The sequence below is a fragment of the Hypanus sabinus genome, chromosome 25 (genome assembly GCF_030144855.1).
Source record: "Hypanus sabinus isolate sHypSab1 chromosome 25, sHypSab1.hap1, whole genome shotgun sequence".
NCBI lineage: Eukaryota > Metazoa > Chordata > Chondrichthyes > Myliobatiformes > Dasyatidae > Hypanus > Hypanus sabinus.
In genome coordinates this window covers 40,857,432-40,877,804 of record NC_082730.1, presented here as the reverse complement: position 1 = coordinate 40,877,804, position 20,373 = coordinate 40,857,432, and the positions used below count along the sequence as shown (strand labels likewise).

General features: G+C 41.5%; 1 protein-coding gene across 1 annotated transcript in view; it reads right to left on the bottom strand.

Annotated features, from left to right (window-relative positions):
* Positions 1–20,373, bottom strand: part of LOC132381196 (neuron navigator 1-like) — a 752,075-nt gene that overhangs the window by 415,435 nt on the left and 316,267 nt on the right. Inside the window, exon 8 of the mRNA XM_059950487.1 lies at positions 10,271–10,657. Coding sequence (XP_059806470.1) covers positions 10,271–10,657 — 387 coding nt within the window. The remainder of the gene's footprint in view (positions 1–10,270; positions 10,658–20,373) is intronic.

Here is a 20,373-nt window from a genome sequence, read left to right as displayed (position 1 = left end):
GACACAACCTCAAAACACAAGGACATTTATTTAGAACAGAGATAAGGAAGAATTTATTTAGCCAGAGGATGGTGAACCTTGCCACAGATGGCTGAGGAGGCCAAGCCACTGGGTATAGTCAAAGCGGAAGTTGATAAGTTCTTGATTAGTAAGGCCATCAAAAGGCTACAAGGCGGCAGGGGAATGGGTTTGTGAGGGATTATAAATCAACCCCGACAGAATGATGGAACAGTCTTGATGGGCCGACTGGCCTAATTCTGCTGCTATGTCTTACAGTCTTATGGACATTGCTGGTCAAAAGTCACATGTAGTCCAGATGGGACAATTCCTGCTCTGGAAGGCATGAATGAGCCAGAATGCTGTGCGAGCTGCCTTCTGACAGATTGAAGCAGGACCACCTGAAGCCTTGGCTCAGGCGTGTGCCAGATGGTTGAGAGCGTGAACTTGCTGCCCTCTCTTAAGATGAAACAGTCATGCTCCCATCGCTACCACTCCTGCCACCAGGCTGCCCATTAGACGGTCAATCCAGACCACATGGAGAAAGAGCATCCCATCCCAAATTGCTCTGCTGGAAAAAATACACATTCTGTCCCGGTATCATATTTGCCCAACTCTTCTAATTCTATTTTGAGAAGTCTGTAAGACTATATTAATAGAGTGGTGCAAACTCCATGAGAAGTACTACATAAACTTTGATGTAAAATAAAGTACCAGAATTTTTAGCGGCCATGGAGGGTATTGTCGAATGAGTGTTGGTGAGCAACTGTGGTGATTCTTGCAGATAGTAGCTATTGCTGCTACTATTTGTTGGTGGGAGATGGAGTGAATGGTTGTGCATAGGGTGCCATCCACAACTTGAATAAATCATCTATTAAATATAATAGTTAAACATTATGTTTGCACTTTTCTGTCATGAGGAATGGAAAAGCGAATAGACTGTTAGCACAGAGCACCCCTGTGGCCATTCCTCTCAATAATAAGTATACCGCTTTGGATACTGTTGTTGGGATGTCTTCCCAGGGGAATGCCACGGAGACTGGGTTACCAGCACTGAGCGTAGGTCCATAGTGCCGAAGGGAAAGAGGGAGTAGAGGGGAGCGGTTGTGATAGGGGATTCAATAGTCCGGGAAGCAGACAGGAGATTCTCTGGACATGAATGGGACACCCAAATGGTATGTTGCCTCCCAGATGCCAGGGTCAGGGACATCTTGGATAGCACCACAACAGTTTGGAGATGGAGGGAGGGCAGCTAGATGTCTTGGCACATGTTGGTACCAATGGCATACAAGGAAAAGCTGAAAAGTGAATTTAGAAAGCTAGGTAGAAAGCTGAGAAGCAGGACCTCCAGGGTAGGAACTTCCAGATTGTTAACTGTGCCACGCATCAGTGAAGGTCGTTTTGTTAGAGCTGTTGGGGAGGGTTTAAGTTAATTTGGCAGGGGTGTGGAAACCAGAGGGACTCAGAATAGGATGGATGGTAAAAAAGCAAAGGCAGCATGCAGTCAGACTGTCAGGTAGATGATAGGATAGAAGTGCAGCTAGCAGGGTGAGTATCTGTGCATTAGGGATGCAGAATCAAAAAGTACTCCATGTGTTATATCTCAATGCATGGAGTATACGAAATAAGGTGGATGATCTTGTTGCACTATTACAGGTTGTCGGGCAAAATGTTGTTGCCATCACTGAATCGTGGCTGAAGGATGGTTGTAGTTGGGAGCTGAATGTCGAAAGTTGCATGTTGTATCGGAAAATCAGGAAGGTTGGCAGAGGGGTGGCACGGCTCTGCTGGTAAAGAATGGCATCCACTCACTAGAAAGGTGTGATATAGAATTGGAAGATATTGAATCCTTGTGGATTGAGTTAAGAAACTACTAAGGTAAAAGGACACTGGTGGCAGTTATATTCAGGCCTCCAAACAGTAGCTAGAATGTGGACCACAGATTACAACAGCAAATAATAAAGGCATGTCAAAAGGACAACGTTGTGATAGTCATGGGTGATTTCAACATGCAGGGTGATTGGGAAAATCAAGTTGGAAATGGATCTCAAGAGAGTGAGTTTGTTGAATGCATACAAAATAACGTTTTAGAGCAGTTTGTTGGTGAGCCTATTAGGGGATCAGCTATACTGGATAGGGTGTTAAGTAATGAACTGGAGGTGATTTGGGAGCTTAAGGTAAAAGAACCCTGCAGAGATAATGATCACAATATGATTCAGTTCAATTTGAAATTTGATAAGGAGAAAGTAAAGTCTGATGTAGCAGTACTTCCATGGAGTAAAGGAAATTACAGTGGTATGAGAGAGGAGCTGGCCAAAGTAAATTGCAAGGAGATACTGGCAGGGATGACAGCAGAGCAGTAATGGTGTGAGTTTCTGGGGAAAACGAACAAGGTACAGGACAAATGTGTTCCAAAAACAAAGAAATACTCAAATGGCAAAATAGTTCAACCGTGGCTGTCAAAGGAAGTCAAAGCTAATGTATAAGCAAAAGAGAGGGCATGCAACAAAGCAAAAAGCAGTGGGAAGACAGAGGATTAGGAAGCTTTTAAAACCTTACAGAGAGTAACTAAAGGAATCATTAGGAGGGAAAAGATGAAATATGAAAACAGGCTAGTGAACAATATCTAACAGGCTAAGTCAAGGTGGATAGTAAACACTTTTTAAGTATGTAAAAAAAAGCCAGATGAGAGTAGATATAGAACCACTGGAAAACAAGTCTGGAGAAATAATAATGGGGGCCAAAGAGATGGCAAATGAACTAAATTGAGTATTTTGCACCTGTCATCAATGTGGAAGACACTAGTAGTGTGCCAAATGTTGAAGGGTATGAGGCAAGAAAAGTGAGTGCAGTTATTATTTCAAGGGAGAAGGTGCTCAAAAAGCTGAAAGAACTAAGGTTACGTAAGTCACCCGGACCAGATGAACTGCACCCTAGGGTTCAGGAAGAGGTAGCGGTAGAGATTATGGAGGTATTAGTAATGATCTTTCAAAAATCACTGGACTCTGCCATGGTGCCAGAGGACCAGAACACTGTAAATGTCACTCCACTCTTTAAGAAAGGAGGAAGGCAGCAGAAAGGAAATTATAGACCAGTTAGCCTGACCTCAGCCGTTGTGAGGGCTTAGAAAGAGTCAATTGTTAAGGATGAGGTTATGTCGTACTTGGTGACACAGGACAAGAAAAGGACAAAGTCAGCATGATTCCCTTAATCCCTTGCCTGACAAACCTGTTGAAATTCTTTGAGGAGATTACACATAGGATAGATAAAGGAGTTGCAGCAGATATTGTATATTTGGACTTTCAGAAGGCGTTTGACAAGGTGCCACACATGAGGCTTTTTACCAAGTTAAGAGCCCATGGTCTTACAGTAAAGTTACTAACATGGTCGGTAACATAGCTGATTGGTAGGAGGCAGTGAATGGAAATAAAAAGATCCTTTTTTGGTTAGCTACCAGTGACTAGTGGTGTTCTGCAGGGATCGGTGTTGGGACCACTTATTTTTATGCTGTATAAAAATGATTTAGATAATGGAATAGATGGCTTTGTTGTCAAGTTTGCAGATGATACAAAGATTGGTGGAGGGATAGTTAGTGCTGAGAAACAGTAGGCTGCAAGAACTTAGATTAGGTGAAAGGGCAAGTAAGTGGCAAATGAAATACAATGCATGGTCATGCACTTTGGTAGTAGAAATAAATGTGCAGACTATTTTCTAAATGGAGAAAATCCAAAACATCTGAGATGCAAAAGGATTCGGGAGTCCTTCTGCAAACACACTAAAGGTTAACTTGCAGGTAGAGGAAGGCAACTGTAATGTTAGCATTCATTTGAAGAGGTCTAGAATACAAGAGCAGGGATGTGATGCTGAAGCATTTATAAGGCATTGGTAGGGCCTCACCTTAAATACTGTGAACAGGTTTGGGCTCCTCATCTAAGAAAAGATGAGCTGGCAGAGGAGGGATGATTCCGGGAATGAAATGATTATAAGAGGAACATTTGATAGCTCAGGGTCTGTATTCGCTGAAATCTGGAAAGATGAGGGGGGGATTTCATTGAAACCTTTTGAATGTTGAAAGGCTTAGACAGAGTAGATGTGAAAAGGATGTTTCCCATGGTGGGGGAATCTAGGACAAGTGGGCACAGCCTCAGGATAGAAAGGTGACCATTTAAAACAGATACAGAGAAATTTCTTTAGCCAGAGGGTGGTAAATTTGTGGAATTTATTGCCACAGGTAACTGGGGTGGTCAGGTCATTCAGTGTAAAGGCAGTGCTTGATACGTTCTTGATTGGATGCAACATCAAAGGGTATGGCTGGGGAGGGGGGTTGAGGAGGGAAAAAAAGATCAACCATGATTAAATGGCAGAGCAGACTGTATAGGCCTATGGCCTAATTCTGCTCCGATGTCTTATGGTCTAAGTAAATCACAAGTTTTGCAAGTGTATTCAAATGCCAATTATTGAGCAGATCTGGTGATTCTATCTCAATCACCACAAAAAGTTAAAATCCCATTTTGGCCATTACCAGTTGAGAAGCCCCCTGTCTCAAGTAGTTTATTAGCTATAGGCATTTTTGAGCTATTATTTATATACAAATATTTAATAATTTACTGACCAAATGATTAGTTGAAGCTAATGAGCAATATATTTTCAATCAATTAGACAGCATTATAATTTGTACTTTAAAATATATGACTGATTAAAATAATCCCTAAAGTAAATTAAAGCTGTGTTAAGAAACAGGACTAGCAAATTCAAATGTAGTCAATCTAGTACAAATTAAATTAAGGATACCAAAGTCACTGATGATGGGATGCCTCACATTTCAATGGTATGACAGCAAATGAGTAAAAATGATTGCTTCAGTATCCAGAAAGAGTTCAGTCTAAATTTTCCAATATATCCTCTTAGCCAAAAAAAAATACATCTGATGACATGTTCTCTGTTACAAGAGGATTTTCTGCCCATCAGCTCCTTATCTAAAAATTACTCCCTAAATTAAATTCCAAATTGAAAACACTCTTTACATTATATTGCTGAACAAAAACTATTAACGGGAACAGTTCAACTAGGCAATGAGTTACTTATGTCATTCCAGATTTACTTTGGAACTGAAATAGATGGTAATTAATGGAAGTAATATGGAGAAATAATTGACCCAGAGGATTTAGGTTTATTTTTAAACTTATCAAAACTGACACTTGTGACATCAAGATGGTATCACTTCAAGCTACAGTCTCACACCCTTGTCTCAGTCACACTCCCAGGCATTAAAACCCCCCTCCCCTGATCCACTCCCTGCCACCTCCCTATCCACTCCACATCTCCACACCTCCTCGGTTCCTTTGCTTTAACCCTGTTGAATTTCTCACCTTACCTGTAAATTTAAAGTGAAACATTCCCAGAGCGAATCGGGGCTGCGGATCAACACCGAGGAATTTATATTAATAAAGGAAGAAATAAATGACTCTTTAGTGAAAAATATCACATTAAAAGAATAATCCAAAGACTAAACATCAGTGACTATTGCAAGCTGTGGATGGCACCCCCATCCAGAACCATACACTGAATCTTCTACCTCAAACAGTAGTAGCAATATCTACCATTTACGAGATACACCACAGCTGCTCACCAAATCCCTTTTGACAGCACCCTCCAAACCCACAAACACTACCAGTGAGAAGGGTAAGAACAGCAGAAGTATGGGAATGCCACCATCCAGAAGTTCCTCTCCAGGCAACACAACCATACCAACTTGGAAATCTATTGTCATTCCTTTACTGGGTCAAGATCTGGGGACTCACACCCTAATAACATTGTGGGTATGATACTCACATCTCTCAAGGGCTGTAGTGGTTGAAGAAGGGAGGGAGGGAGAGGGAGAGAGGGAGAGAGGGAGAGAGGGAGAGAGGGAGAGAGGGAGAGAGGGAGAGAGGGAGAGAGGGAGAGAGGGAGAGAGGGAGAGAGGGAGAGAGAGAGAGAGAGAGAGAGAGAGAGAGAGAGAGAGAGAGAGAGAGAGAGAGAGAGAGAGAGAGAGAACGAACAATACAGGCCCTTCGGCCCACAAAGCTGTGCTGAACATGACCCTACCTTAGAACTACCTAGGCTTTACCCAAAATAGCCCTCTATTTTTCTAAGCTCCATGTACCCATCCTGGAGTCTCTTAAAAGACTCTATCATTTCAGCCTCCACTGCCACCATCGGCAGCCCGTTCCATGCACTCATCACTCTCTGCATAAAAAAAACTTACCCCTGACATCTCCTGTGTACCTACTTCCAAGCACCTTAAAACTATACCCTCTTGTTCTAGCCATTTCAGCCCCGGGGAAAAGCCTCTGACTATCCACACAATCAATGCCTCTCATTATCTTGTATACCTCTATCAAGTCACATTTCATCCTCTATCAAATGCCCTTGGAAGAGTGGGAATGAGTCACCCTCTTGAACCACAGTAGCATTACAACCATACGCTTGTTCTAACATCTCTCAGCTCAAACCACAGAGCAGATGATTCACCCAACAACCACCTTTGACTAACGATATCAGTTGGACAAATATTGGTTAATAGGCAGTTCAGTGTTTGAGTTATCCCATTGAAATCAGTCAGGACTCCAAGCGCATCTCACAAGGAACTTAGTGCTTAAAGACTTTAAGAGGTTTCTATCCCATTTGCCTCAAACAGATGCACAGACTGGTCCAAAGAATGATATTTAATCTAGTCCCAAGGAATGTAACTAAAGAAAAGGTATACTGTTTTGTATAGAACTGGGGCAGGACAGCTATGACAGATTGATAAATGTTGTTCTATTTTGTCATACATTCTAGCCAAGCCACTTTTTCCTAAGTAAAGCACCTTTGCTGACTTACATTGGATCAACTTGCTGTGACTGTCTTTCATGCCTGTGACCCAAATGTGATTCAATTACTCACCCACACTGCCACTGCAACGTCCTCAGCCAGGATAAGCTCAAAAATAACCCATTAGCCATCTAACGCAGGGACAACTAGAATGCCACTCTTTAGACCAGGGGCACTCAAGCAGGACTGTAGTTTTCTCAAGTGCTGACTCAGCTCAGAACGGGTCAGCTCTGGGGCTTTATGTTAGTGTCAAAAGCAAAGCACCTGTTCTACCATGAGGTGGTTTTTGAAGAAAGTGAAGCATCTGCACCTTTCATTGATCAGCTTTGGAACAAATCCAAAACCAGGTTCTATTTGTTCACTGCCAAGAGATTCACAAATGTCCAAGATGGCCAACCAAATGCTGGCTCAGCCAGCAAAGCCCACGTGCCTTGAATGAATAAAATTAAAAACTGAAACACAGTTACTCCTTTTTTAGTGATTCTACAATTAACCTGTTAATACATAAGCAATTACCACATTGAGATCATTTCTTGCCACCTTTCAAGAATAGTTCACTGAAGTTATTTCTTCAGTGCACCTACGTGCAATCTCTTCCAGAAATCATACTGTCGCATTCACAACAGGTCCATTTGCCTCGAGATTACTGAGCAACATTTCAAAGGTCAACAGGGTCATTTATTATCAAAGTATACAACTCTGAAATTCCTCTTCTTCAGGTAGCCATGAAATGAAGAAAGAAAAGATTTGTTACTAATTTGGTTTGACGTATTAAGAAGTGTAAACGTTTCAATAAAGCTTATTTTCAAAATAAAGATCAATTCTGTGTTTATTTAAGGTTGCCATGATACACATTGTGACTGCATCACTGAGTTATGTCACAGAACACTGGATCAAGATGGCTCCCTCCAGATACAGTAGTACCTTTCCAAACCATGTGGCAGATTGAAGGAAAGGGATTACCCTCAGGGAAGGAGAAAACAACAAAACAACATGAGGCTAAGTCAACTTGTGTCTCTCCTATAAACCTTCTAACAGCTGCCTTTCTATCAGCTGGCTCCCCTGTGATTTAAGAACATCTGGCACAGCAGGGGAATAGAGAGGGCTTCATTTTCAAGGGAGGGGAAGAAGATAAGAGCTTAAATTTCAATTACTGAATATGATCAAGCTGCCAATTCTGATCTTCCTGCATATTAACACCAGTCTGGGGCAAAAGTTTAGAAGTGGGTTTTTTTTTTGCCTTCTTCTTGTTAACTTTTTCCTTTGACACAAATTATTCTTAGAGAATAAAATATTAAATTGATCAATCCAACTAGCGAGCCTGAATGCATATACAAGCAAAAAGAGAATTGCTGTTATTTGTGTTGGTGAGACAATGATGCAATAAATCTAAAACAATCATTTTCTCTTTTCCTACGTCATCATCTTGTTGGATGAGCATGTTCATTGGTTACACTCCACGGTTGGGTTTTTTTTTGAGGTCCAGTGGCAGAATTGTGCCTTCTGATAATTATCATAGAACTGGCATGAAGACCCTGAAAGAACTGACAGTCCCCACTTCTTAGTATGAAATTTGGCCATCCACATCATCCCCCTGCATTGCTCAAGGCTATGCTGCCAATCAGGAAAATATGCTCAACTTTCTGAGCACATGGATAACCAGTACAAACCTCTGACACTTTAACATTGTAATAAAAATGTGTACATAATTACTGTGTGCTTTCGCTTGTTACATAGCTAAACATCCTCTCCAAATTTGGGGGGGAGATGGTTCTATTATATCTTTCAAAGGCTGAAAAGATTTCAAATGAGCAAATAAAATAAAATTTATCTAGGCTAGCAGGAAGCAGGGAAGCACTACCTGGTGAAAACAAGAACAAGGGGATGTATTTTCAGGCCAGACACGATAAAATGAAGCACGAATCTTCACAGAATACAAATATCACTGCTCTTGACTAATTGTTTTTGAACTCAACAGGCAGTTAAAGAGTCAACAAAGTTTTTGGGTCTGGAGTCACGAAGAGGCATGATTGGATAAAGAGGCAAAATTCCTTCCTTGAAAAACAGCAAGGACCCAGATGGAAATTACATCAATCTGTCAGTTTTATGACTACTCTTAAGATTAGCAGTTGAGAAGAAACTCAAATTTAATCAATTACTTAAATCTGCATTTTCCAACATCCTTTGGTTACCACACAGTAACTTAACACCACCTTGCCTCTGAAGCCAGCCAGTGGTGTATTGGCATCCACACCCAACTTCAAGATCAGTGGTCTAGGGTTCGAATTCAGCTGGCTCCTTTAACACTTCTCCATGCTGGGTTGAGTGTAGAGCTAGCAACTCCGCCTCGTTAAAAAAAAACAGACAAAAATGCTAAAGAAACGTCAAGGTTGCTGCCCGATGTGCCACAAGGCGCGAAAAGGAATAACAACAGCTTTGCCTCTAAACCTTTTGGGAATGGTTGGTCAATTGGGCATAAAGGGCACTTGAATAAAGACACAGAACAGAGTTTATCTCAGGCAGAAGGAAATGATAAATGAATAGTTAAATACTTCTACTTGATAGAACACTGTAACAATTTAAATTCAATGATTAAAATATCACCACCAATAATTTGTTTAGGCCATTAGTTCTTCTTTATCTAGCAGTACTCTCAATTTTAATTCACCGTATATAAGCCTGAAATTCAAGTGCACCCCAAACAGTGTGCACTAGATGTATGGAACAGGATGCCAGTGATCACAGGCCCTCTACTAAAAGTCAGCTTGCCTTTCAGCTGGTGTGCTTGGTGCTCATTCCTCCAGTTTGCTGCAAGGAACGTTTGCAAAGGGACATCATCACCATGTCAAGCCCTGAAGCAATTTCCACTCAGGGTCACAAGCATGACATCTACCAGCAAGTGCACAGTTGAACTAGCAGAATGACACAAAACCACCCAGATACGGTTATTATCACATTTTTGTCTGGAACAAAAAGATCTGTTTTCAGTTACATCGTGTTAAAAAGAACAGTGAGAAGGAAATGAATTTCAACATAGTTGCTTATTTAAAAGTGCAATTCACCAAATTAAATTTTCTTGATTCTAAACTGATCACACTGCCTATGCTGGATTCTGAAAAGTTGAAAATTAACTCTAGTTCTCTCTCTACAAACGCTATCTGACTTACTGAGTATTTCAGCATCCATGGTGTTTCTAGTTCTTTTTGCTATCAGCCAATCACTGCTAGACACTGAGCAATTTAAACATGACTTCTAAAATTAGGACCCAAATGGTACACACATCACTTTCATGTAATTTAGCAATCAGTATAATTTTAACATGTGGTAAGCATTTACTAAAAATAATGCAGGAAGAATTTTTGAAACAGTTGAAAGTTGATCCCATTTGGGAAGCTATGAGAATGAAATTCCAACTTACCCAGTTGTAATGTCGTCATCATTCATCGTCTTCCCCAGCAGGTCACTGTCACTCATATAGCCAGACATGTCTGCACTGATGGACTTCAGGTCCACATCATCAGTATCCAAAGAATCCAAGTCTAAGCGTGAGATGTTACATGACTTACTGGAGCTCCGCATGGGCATGGTGTGTGAGTAATGGGAGGAGTCTCCGCGAACGAACCAGCCAGAATTCCCTCCAGGCTGGCAGCCACTGCCTACAGAAGGTGCGTCTCCTGCCTGGAGACGGGGGCTCGCTTGGCCATAGCGCCAGGACAATGGTGAAGACCGGTTGGACGAACTCGTGCAGCGGCTTCTGGAATTTACTTCAGCAGTCAGGTCACTGTCAAAGGCTGAATCTAAAGAACTGCAAGGAAAGGAAAGAAAGTGAGGATTGAAGGAAGGTGCAGTGTTAAGAAACGCAAAACTCACTGGGAGCAGAAACAAAGAAAGCCCCGTTAAGGCTTCCAGCTGTGGTTTATGCACTAACATGTCAACCACATGATGAGTTTTATTAGTTGGAGTTATTTGATATGACAACATAGAGAATTTCCCACCCGTGAAGAAAACAAAACAATCGAACCACAGCTGCCTACTTTCTACAAAACAAGTCTCAACCATTGACAAGTAATACAGTACCAATGTAGATAATGCAGTGAAGTGTGATATAAGAGACCCCCTGTAAATGGAAAATCTTTCACCTACTTGTCCGATATTAAGTGAGGACTCCACAGGGTTAGGCTCCCTAGATGATTTTTTGGACTGTTCCCTATTTTTTTCTCAAAATATTGAGTATAGCAAAATCTTAACTTCAATTTGATATGATTATAGAAAAGTTAAGTGTAGTGTTAAAGAAATGCTAGCACTAATTTTAGCTATATTTAAAAGCTGGAATGCCATGAACTGTTTATTCAAATAATGTGATATGAAGCCATATTCAGCTACCATAGATATGATAATGGCTTACCAATATGAAGATCCTAGCAGTAATTTTGAGTGCTGATTGTCATCACTCTGTGCGTTTGGTGGTAATCAGGTCTTTAGCTTCAGTGATTTTATTTTTACCATTAATGGTAATTCAAGCCAATTCACTGAAATTCTGCATAACTTCCCACACTTATTTCTCAAAGTGAACTTTTTAAGAATGTTCTTCAATTTTAAATTCATTAGATTAACAGAATTAAAGTAGTTATTTCCACAAAACCTAAGGGTCCTTAATACTGTCAATCTGCACTGTGACAAAATTGTACTGTTCCAAAAAAAACCATATAATTCCTTTGCTCCTATGAGAACATTAACGAGAGAAAATACCATTGAAATAATGACAACATTGATTATTTAGACAGAGGATTGAGAAATTAAATCAGATAGCATTTTTTTTTCCAAGAACTATGTGAATAGAAGTTAATTTAACCTTGAGTATATCATGTTTGAGGCTATTTCCAGGTCAAACCATGACAGTCAGTAGATGAGGACAATTTATTTCACTTTTGAGTCACCTTTGCAACCCTGACATGATTTGTACACTCCTGCTACTCTTAACATTACTTCAATGTAACACTGCATTTGGGGTACTACAAAGAAACTCAGAATACATTGTTCTAGGCTCCTATGGCCAGTCACTCCCAAGGATCCAATCTTTAAAAAAACAGCTGGAAACAGGGAAGCCACCTAGTAAGTTAAATGCCCTCCTACAGGATTGTGCAAAGTCTTAGGCACATATATATAGCTAGGGTGCCTAAGACTTTAGCGCAAAGCTATGATTTTATATATTGCACTGTACTACTGCTGCAAAAAAAACAAATTTCATGACATAGGTGAGTGATGATAAATCTTTCTGATTAAGGGGTCTAAAGTGGACTGAAAGTGGGAAAGTGGCAGGGAGAGGGAAAACATGGTTGGGAAAAGGGGTAGGGAGAAGGGACAAAATACAGAGCACCAGAGAGACATTCTATAATGATAAATAAACCAATTGTTTGGAATCAGATGACCTTGAATAGTGTCTCAGAGCCGGGTGTGTCTGCACCCACACCGTCCCCTTGCCCCGGCACTCCGCAATCCTTTGTTGCCTCTTGCCCCACACCACTCCCGTGGTGATCCACCCTTGCCACTCCCAACATCCTTTGCTCCTGCCAGATTTACAAGCTCGCTCTCTGCTCCACGTTGACATATACAGCACTGTGCAAAAGTCAAGCATCTCGTATTCTCCCTCAGTATGCTCCACAGGACAGCAATATATCTTCTCCTTTTTGTCACCATCCTCCATATTTACATGTTTTCCTTTGATTCCATTCTTTACCCTCAACACTCAGCTTCGTCATCTGACTACATTCCAAAACATCACACACAATCTCCATGAATGTCTCCCTAAAATGCTAACCTTGGACTTTGTGATTCACACTCCAAATTCCATGTCCAATCTCCCTGATTCCTCCGACTAAAATTCCCAAACCAGATTCCCCAATCCACCCTCCAGAACAGTAAGCCCAGATTCTGTGATCTCTTTGTAGAATGCCAAGCGTGGCCTCCCCAAACTTTTTACGAAACACCAAGCCCAGACTCCATAACTCATTCTCTAAAATACCATGCTGAGATTTCATAGCTCCTTTCCTAAAGGACCAGCTTAATCGCCACAATTTCTTTATCAAAATGTATCCTAGATCCCAATCACAATGTCTTCAGGACAGGCCTTCTGGATCTCTGCATGCCAAGTTTCCTAATCCCAACCCTCAAAACCAAACATAACATCCCCAATCTCCACTTTGCAAAATATGACAGCCTCCATGTTCCCAGTTTATTTACCCACATGAAGGACTCAGAAGACTCTTTCTCTCATCTTAAGTGATCTGTTATATCAATCAATTAATGCCTACCACCTTACCAAATGAACTTCTGAAACACTTTCAGGTCAGCAGCTCAGAACTATTTCCCTAATACATGGCTTACTCCCTTTTCCTGAGATATGTAGTCTGTCTCAGCAAATGTATGCAATGTTCTAAACTCATCAATAGTATGGGGTACCACAAACGAGCAAGGGCACTTCTAACCTTCAAATGAACAAAAGACCCTTATTGTGCTCGAGCACTTTTTAAAACTCTGCCTGACCATTCAGTTCAAGCATGTCATGTATAGCTACTGCCGCAACACTTCTACTGCCACATCAATAGGTGGTCAGGATGTTATAATATCCCAAATAAGTCACATCAGTCCCCACACTACAGCAACTGACTAATTGGTTCTTTTGTTTATCATTGAACTAAGTAGTACCATGATTCATCCTTATCCCCCAATGCAGTTTCTTTATTGTCTGCACACTGCTGGGGGTGGGCCTTAACAGGACAATATATATGAATATTTGTGGCCAATCCTACATGCATAGCCTTGCCTCCTCCCCACCCCTTGGCTCAACTGCTATGATAATGAGATCTTGTCTTTCTCGTTGACAGAGTATACACTCCCCGTAGATCTTTAGATCCCTCTGCATTACCTGGATCTCTCACTCTCTCCCAATGGCACAATTCTAATTGTAATTAACTTTTAGTACATAATTATAGTGATGACATCAATCTTCAGATGTCTTCTACATGCCTGGAAAGTCTTATATAATATAAAGAAAATAAAACCTTGAGTTGGGTCACTAGTATGAAAGCCACAATATCAGGAGAGTTCAAGGTCTTGATGCGTTTGGGACCTTCTCAAGTACAAAACAACTCAGTATAAAAACTGATGTCGAAAAGTGGAAATAAATCCCCAAGGAACTAATGTGACTTCGAGACGTCCTCATAAGGATTGTCCGAATACAGGGAAGACAAACTGGATTTAAAGATGGTAAACAACTCGCCTAGTCCTGGTCCTTTGAGCCTATTCAGCACCTCCTGAACTACCAAGAATCCATCAACAGGAGGGCAGAAACTTTCTGCTTGGGCAATGAGGAGTGCAGCAGATTGACAGGAGTGCCACTCGGAAGGTAAGTAAATGGATTCCTAAGCCAAAGCCTAACGATCTGACAGTGAAAGCCTGCAAAAATGGCCCTGCTGGTAGTCATTGAACGATATGCCTAATCTAATTCAGACATTAAGTGTACTGCCTTTCAAAACCATCTGAAGGAAATATCTAGCTTCCCGGTGAAACACTGCAAAATTAATCTGGCACAGTGGTTACCAAAATACTAGATTCAGTGCATGTCTTACATTACACAGAGTTATGACTTGGTTTAGCCTCACATTCCTGAAAGTGTTCTAGTGATCTTCTTAGCTCCTCTCTTCCCCAGGCAGAGACAGTTGGTCATGAAATACGTAACAGCTGACTGCAGAGTTGACATTGGTCAGCAACAAATACTATTCAAATAGTTTACAGTCTGTTCAATTCACCACTAAAAGTGAGTAAACTCTGCCCAACCCCTTGACCACAGCGGCATAGGCACATACCTAACCTGATCTAACTATGAATGCACTGGTTGGAGTGAATGGCTTCATCTCAACCATCATCCTTAGTTTCTTTTTGTTACAGAATTCAGACTGTATTTCATTCTACCATCTTGCCCACTGCTATCAAGCATCCAAACCATTCACCTCTTCCCCATCCCATTATTACTTCCCTGTCCTCAAACCCTTCATTTTCCCTCCTGTTATTATCCTTTTAGCATTACTTTCATTTGCACAAAACATACCATTCCATTGTTTTGTGCTTGTTACTGTATTTATTGCTGAGACCAGAGCAGCACATGATGCTCCAGGTGCGGTCTCATTGCATACTTTCTGAAGACTGGGTCATCAGTAAAGGGTAAACTAATTCAGCAGTATCACCAAACTCTTTTGCAGCTGTTGCTTTGCACTGTAACATTTACAGCCAGAGAGGCCTCCACTTTCTTTTGTGTGATATAATGGTATTTGGTGTATGGAGACCACAAGGCAATCACAGTGACAGTGGCCAGCATACAACACAGGGCTGACATCACCCAAGTGCTATTTAACCATGATTGACAGCTGCTTTGCACATGGCCGTGCTTTCTAACCACGGAATTAAAGCTACTTCCTTAAAAGTACTCACCCCCACCTAGGCTGTTCTGGACAGCCTGAGAAGGCCAATGTTATCTTCTCATCGTCAGGCTCCACTCCATGCCTATGTCATCACTCCCCTCAATTGCTGACCTATGCCTAACAATTCTGTCTCAGTACACCTGACATTTTATTTCTGCAATATCCTCTTTGAACTTCTGCTCTACACTCTGATGACATCTTCACTCTGCACTCAGTCACCTCAGCACCCGTCTGCATGATCATCTTCCCAGCCACTCAGACCACTCCAATCCACAGAAAGCTCTCAGCATTCCCAGAATCCGTTCCCTACTCCCTCTAACCTTTCCCATACTCCCCACACATGCTGACACACTAACGATTTCCCACCCAGTGTTCAAGCTTCAACCACCTGATCTTCTCAGCCAATCATCTCCTCACACTGTGCCACACTTAGTTCCCTACCAATCACTTCTCAGCAGTGGAAGAAGGGTTTAACGTGAGGTTGCATGCACATGGCCTTTTGTACAACAGTCAACCCTTTGTGTTTACATCAAACCAGGGCCAGCACTTGCCAACATGAATGCAAATCAGGTTTATCATCACTGACATCACTGTTGTGAAATTTGTCCGTTTGTAGCAGCAGTACAGGGCAAGAAAGAAAAATGTTACAAAAATAAATACTACAGAAGAATAATAATGGACTAATCAGAAATCTGATGGTGGAGGAAGTGAAACTTTTCCTAAAACACTGAGTGTAGTTCTTTTGCCTCTTTACCTCCAACCCGATGGTATTAACAAAAAGAGGGCATGTCCTGGATGGTGAAGGTTCTCAAAGATTGATGACATCTTCTTGAGGCAGTACCTCTTGAAGTTATCTTCGACGGCAGGGAGGTTTGTGCCTGTGATAGAATTGACTGATTTTATAACCCTCTGCAACCTCTTTCGATCCTGTGCAGTGGAGCCTCCACACCAGGCTGTGATGCACCCAGTCCGAACGCTCTCCACTGTACATCTGTAGAAATCTGCAAGTCTCTGGTGACGTACCACATCTCCTCTAACTCCAACTCACCAGGTCACTAGTAGGCCCTCTCCACAATTGCATCAATGTGCTGGACCCAACATAGATCCTTCGAGGTGTTGATGCCAAGGAGTTGGAAGATGTTCACCTTTTCCACTGGTGACCCCTCAATGAGGACCTGTGGGTTTCCCTGACATCCCCTTCCAATCAATTCTGACATTGAGTGTGAGGTTGTTGCAACAACACTTTATCAGTTGATCTATCTCACTCCTGTACACCTTCCTGTTGCCATTTGAGATCCAGCTGTCGTTGATAATTTGTACATGGCATTTGAACTGTTACTAGCTACACAGCCATGAGTGTCGAGAGAGTAGAGCAGTGAACTAAGCACACATTCTCGCGTTGAGTTGACTGTTGGGAGGGGATGAAATGTTATTATCAATCTGCACTAACTGGTCTCTCAATGAGGAAGTCAAAGGTACAATTGCAGAGGGAGGTACATAGGTCCAGATTTAAAAACTTGGAGTGATACCGAAGAGAAGATGATATTGAATGCCAAACCCAAGTTTTTTGCTGTTGTCCAAGTGCTCCAAAGCTAAGTGGAGAGTCACTGAGTTTATGTCCATTGTAGAACTGCTGTGGCAGTAAGTGAATTGCGGGGGTGGGGGGGGGGGCCTTGTTCAGGCAAGTGTTAATTCTAGCCATGACCAACCTATTAAAGCACTTCATCAGGGTAGATGTGAGTGCTGCCAGGTGATAGTCACTGAGGCAGCTCACCCTGCTCTTCTTGGGCACTGGAATATTTGCTGCCTTTTTGAAGCAGGTGGGAAACCCAGACCACAGTAATGAGAGGTTGAAGACGCTTTTGAATACTCCAGCCAGCTGGCTGACGCAGGTTTTCAGTGCCCTGCCAGATACACCATGGGGGCCTAAAGCCTTATGTGGGTTCACCTTCATGAAGGATGTTCTGACATTGCCCTCCAAGTCAGGGAACAGAGGGTTGGGAATTCACACAGGTTTAATGTTGATCTCTCTTTCAAACTGTGAGTAAAAAGCATTGAGCTTATCAGGGACTGGTTCATCACAGCCATTTATCCTGTTAGATTTCATTGTATAGGAAGCAATAGCATGCAAAGCCTGCCACAGCTGCATCTGATTCCATCTCCAACTTCATACCGAGTTGACCTTTCGCTCTCGCAGTGGAATTCCTGGACTTCTTGATAGGCTCTGGATCACAGGTCTTGAATGCCACAGATCTCGCCCTCAGCCGAATGCAAATATGGTTCATGCAGGGCTTCTGGTTTTGGAAAACTCGGTATGATCTCAAAGGCACACACTCAACCACGCAGATCTTGATGAAGTCGGTGATGAAGCCCTGAATGTAGTCCAGTCCGCTGATTCAAAGCAGTCCTGAAAGCACTCTTCTGCCTCCCTTGACCATAGTGGTCCTCACTACTGTTGCTGAGGTCCTCAGTCTGCCCGTATGTCAAGAGTAAATTACAGCCCGGTGAGCGGCCTTGCTAAAGTGAGGGACACAGGAAGTGTTCTTAATGGACATGTAACAGTAATCGAGTGTGTTGGCTCCTCTGGTTCTGCAGATGACATGTTGGTGGTAGATTGTCAGAGTCTTCTTCAAACTGGCCTGATTGAAGTCCTCCATGATGACTGGGAAGATATCAGGATGCACTGCCTCATAGCTATTAATCACAATGTTCAGCTCCTCCAATGCCAACTTGACGTTTGGCAGGGGCAGAATGCACAACACTACCATGACAACGACAGAGAACTCCCTCAGCAGACAGAATAGACATCACATGACAGCCAGATGTTTCAGGTCAAGGGAGTCAGACTGCCATGATGAGTTATTCATGAAGCAAACACCGCCACTGATGGCCAGTATCCAGTTTTTCCAATTCCAGTTTATAACAAAATGCAAGCAAAACTGAGGAATACTTTTCCTTCCTGTATTACTTCAAATATTATTTTGAAACAAATAGAATTTCTCAATCACCTTTGGAATTTGTTTATCCATAAGTAGAGACCAACCTGATCACAATTATCTTCAATGCCAGAATATGAAGTTTCTCACTATTTAAAAAAAAACAGCTTTTGTAGTTGGTTTACAATAAGCAGAATACAAGCAACATTGCCCTGTTTCAAAGGAAGTAAACTAAAAATAAAAGGAGAAAAAAAATCTTTCCACAGATGCTGCATGACTGCTTCAAGCACTTTCTACTTTTGTGAAAGTAGTTGGCAGATGCAGTCAACTATTAAGCATCTGGCACACACTCTGATCCCTTGATTTGCCTGTGAGCCATAGTCAGGGCTCTAACGGCTCTCTGCAATAATTTCACCTGCAAATTCCATCTCTTCCCAACGGAGTTATGAGCCCTGCTCTCAAAATGCTGAACTTCTGAAGCCTAATATGATCTAGATATTGCATCAGAGCCTTTGGTCTTCCTCAGTGTGCAGCAGGCAGACATTACTAGAAAACATGAAAAAGTCTGCAGGTGCTGGAATCAAAAGCAATACATGGAAAGTGCTGGAGGAACTCAGCAGGATAGGCAGCGTCTACGGAACTGAATAGATTGTCGTTTCAGGCTGAGACTCCTCTTCAAGGCGGAGAACTGTACTGGTGCACATGTACTACAGCTCTTATATAAAGTATTACAATGTCATTATTTTTCTATAGATGCACTACATTGAATAGTATTCTAAATGTTTGAATCACAACCTGATATGGAAACACCAACGCCCAGGAATGGAAAAGGCTACAGGAAGTGGTGCATACAACCCAGTCCATCACAGGCAAAGCCCTCCCCATCATTTAGTACACTTGCATAGAGTGCCGCCATGAGAGCATGCATCAGCAAAGCCCCCTTGCCATCCGGGCAATGCATTCTTCTTGCTGCTCCAACTAGAGCAGGGGGAAAAGAAGCCGTGTGTTTCACACCACCAGTTTCAGGATCAGCTATTACCCTACAACTATCAGGCACCCGAAGTGGGGTGAATAACATCATTCACCACTACTCTGAACTATGACCTATGGACTTACATTCAAGGACTCTTTAGAATTCATGTTCTCAGCATATTTTTTATTTATACAGTGTCTTTTGCACAATTGTTCTTTGTCAGACTTTGTTTACACATCATTTTTTCATAAAATTCTACTGTATTTCATTTTTTCCTGTAAATGCCTGCAAAAAATGTATCTCCAGGTAGCAAGTGGTAATGTATAAGTCCTTTAGATTTGCTTTTGACTTTTTCTGTGCAAGAGTGAATGAAGTTAAACATAAATGTCACCTGGAACATCTGTCTGTCAGGAAGGTTGGGATTAGCTAAAGATGTCAAACCCTGGAAGTAGGACTGGGAGTACTTACCTACTCTCACTGTAGCTCCACAAACTGGCTTCATAATAATTCCTGCACTACAAAATGGACCCTATCCTTCATTCACCCAATGTATCCCTGCCTTGAACCACTAAGGTTGATGCAACATGTTCCACTTGCTACAGCTGTGAACCAATTTGCTGAGAAAACAAAAATCATCAGTTTTTAACATGGTGCCGCTCACATTTGGGTACACTCTTATCCAGTACAAACCGACTATAGTCAAAATATAACAGGTTAAAATATCCTGGAATCTATTAGTAATCTGAACTAATATTTTTTTAAATTATTTTAATGAAAATTTGGAAATGCAAATTGCAATGTGCTGCATTAAATCTGACTATTCAGTAATTTAAATAAATGAATATTAAATAACACAAATCCATTTTTGCCTCTACTATTGTCCTCACTTTCTGTCATGCAGGTATTAACTTTATGCTGATCAGAAGTTGCTCTATTTCAACAGCCCATATTACTAACCATATTAGTTTACAATCTCTTCTTAACCATTAACTTATTAGTCTGATATTATCAATCAATGAATAATGAAAAATTATCTGATTATTCAGAAACTACTGATGAATGACCAAATAATTTCCAAATAATCAGTTAATATTTTAAAGAACAGGCAGATTATTCCTAAAGCTTCCTAAAGTTC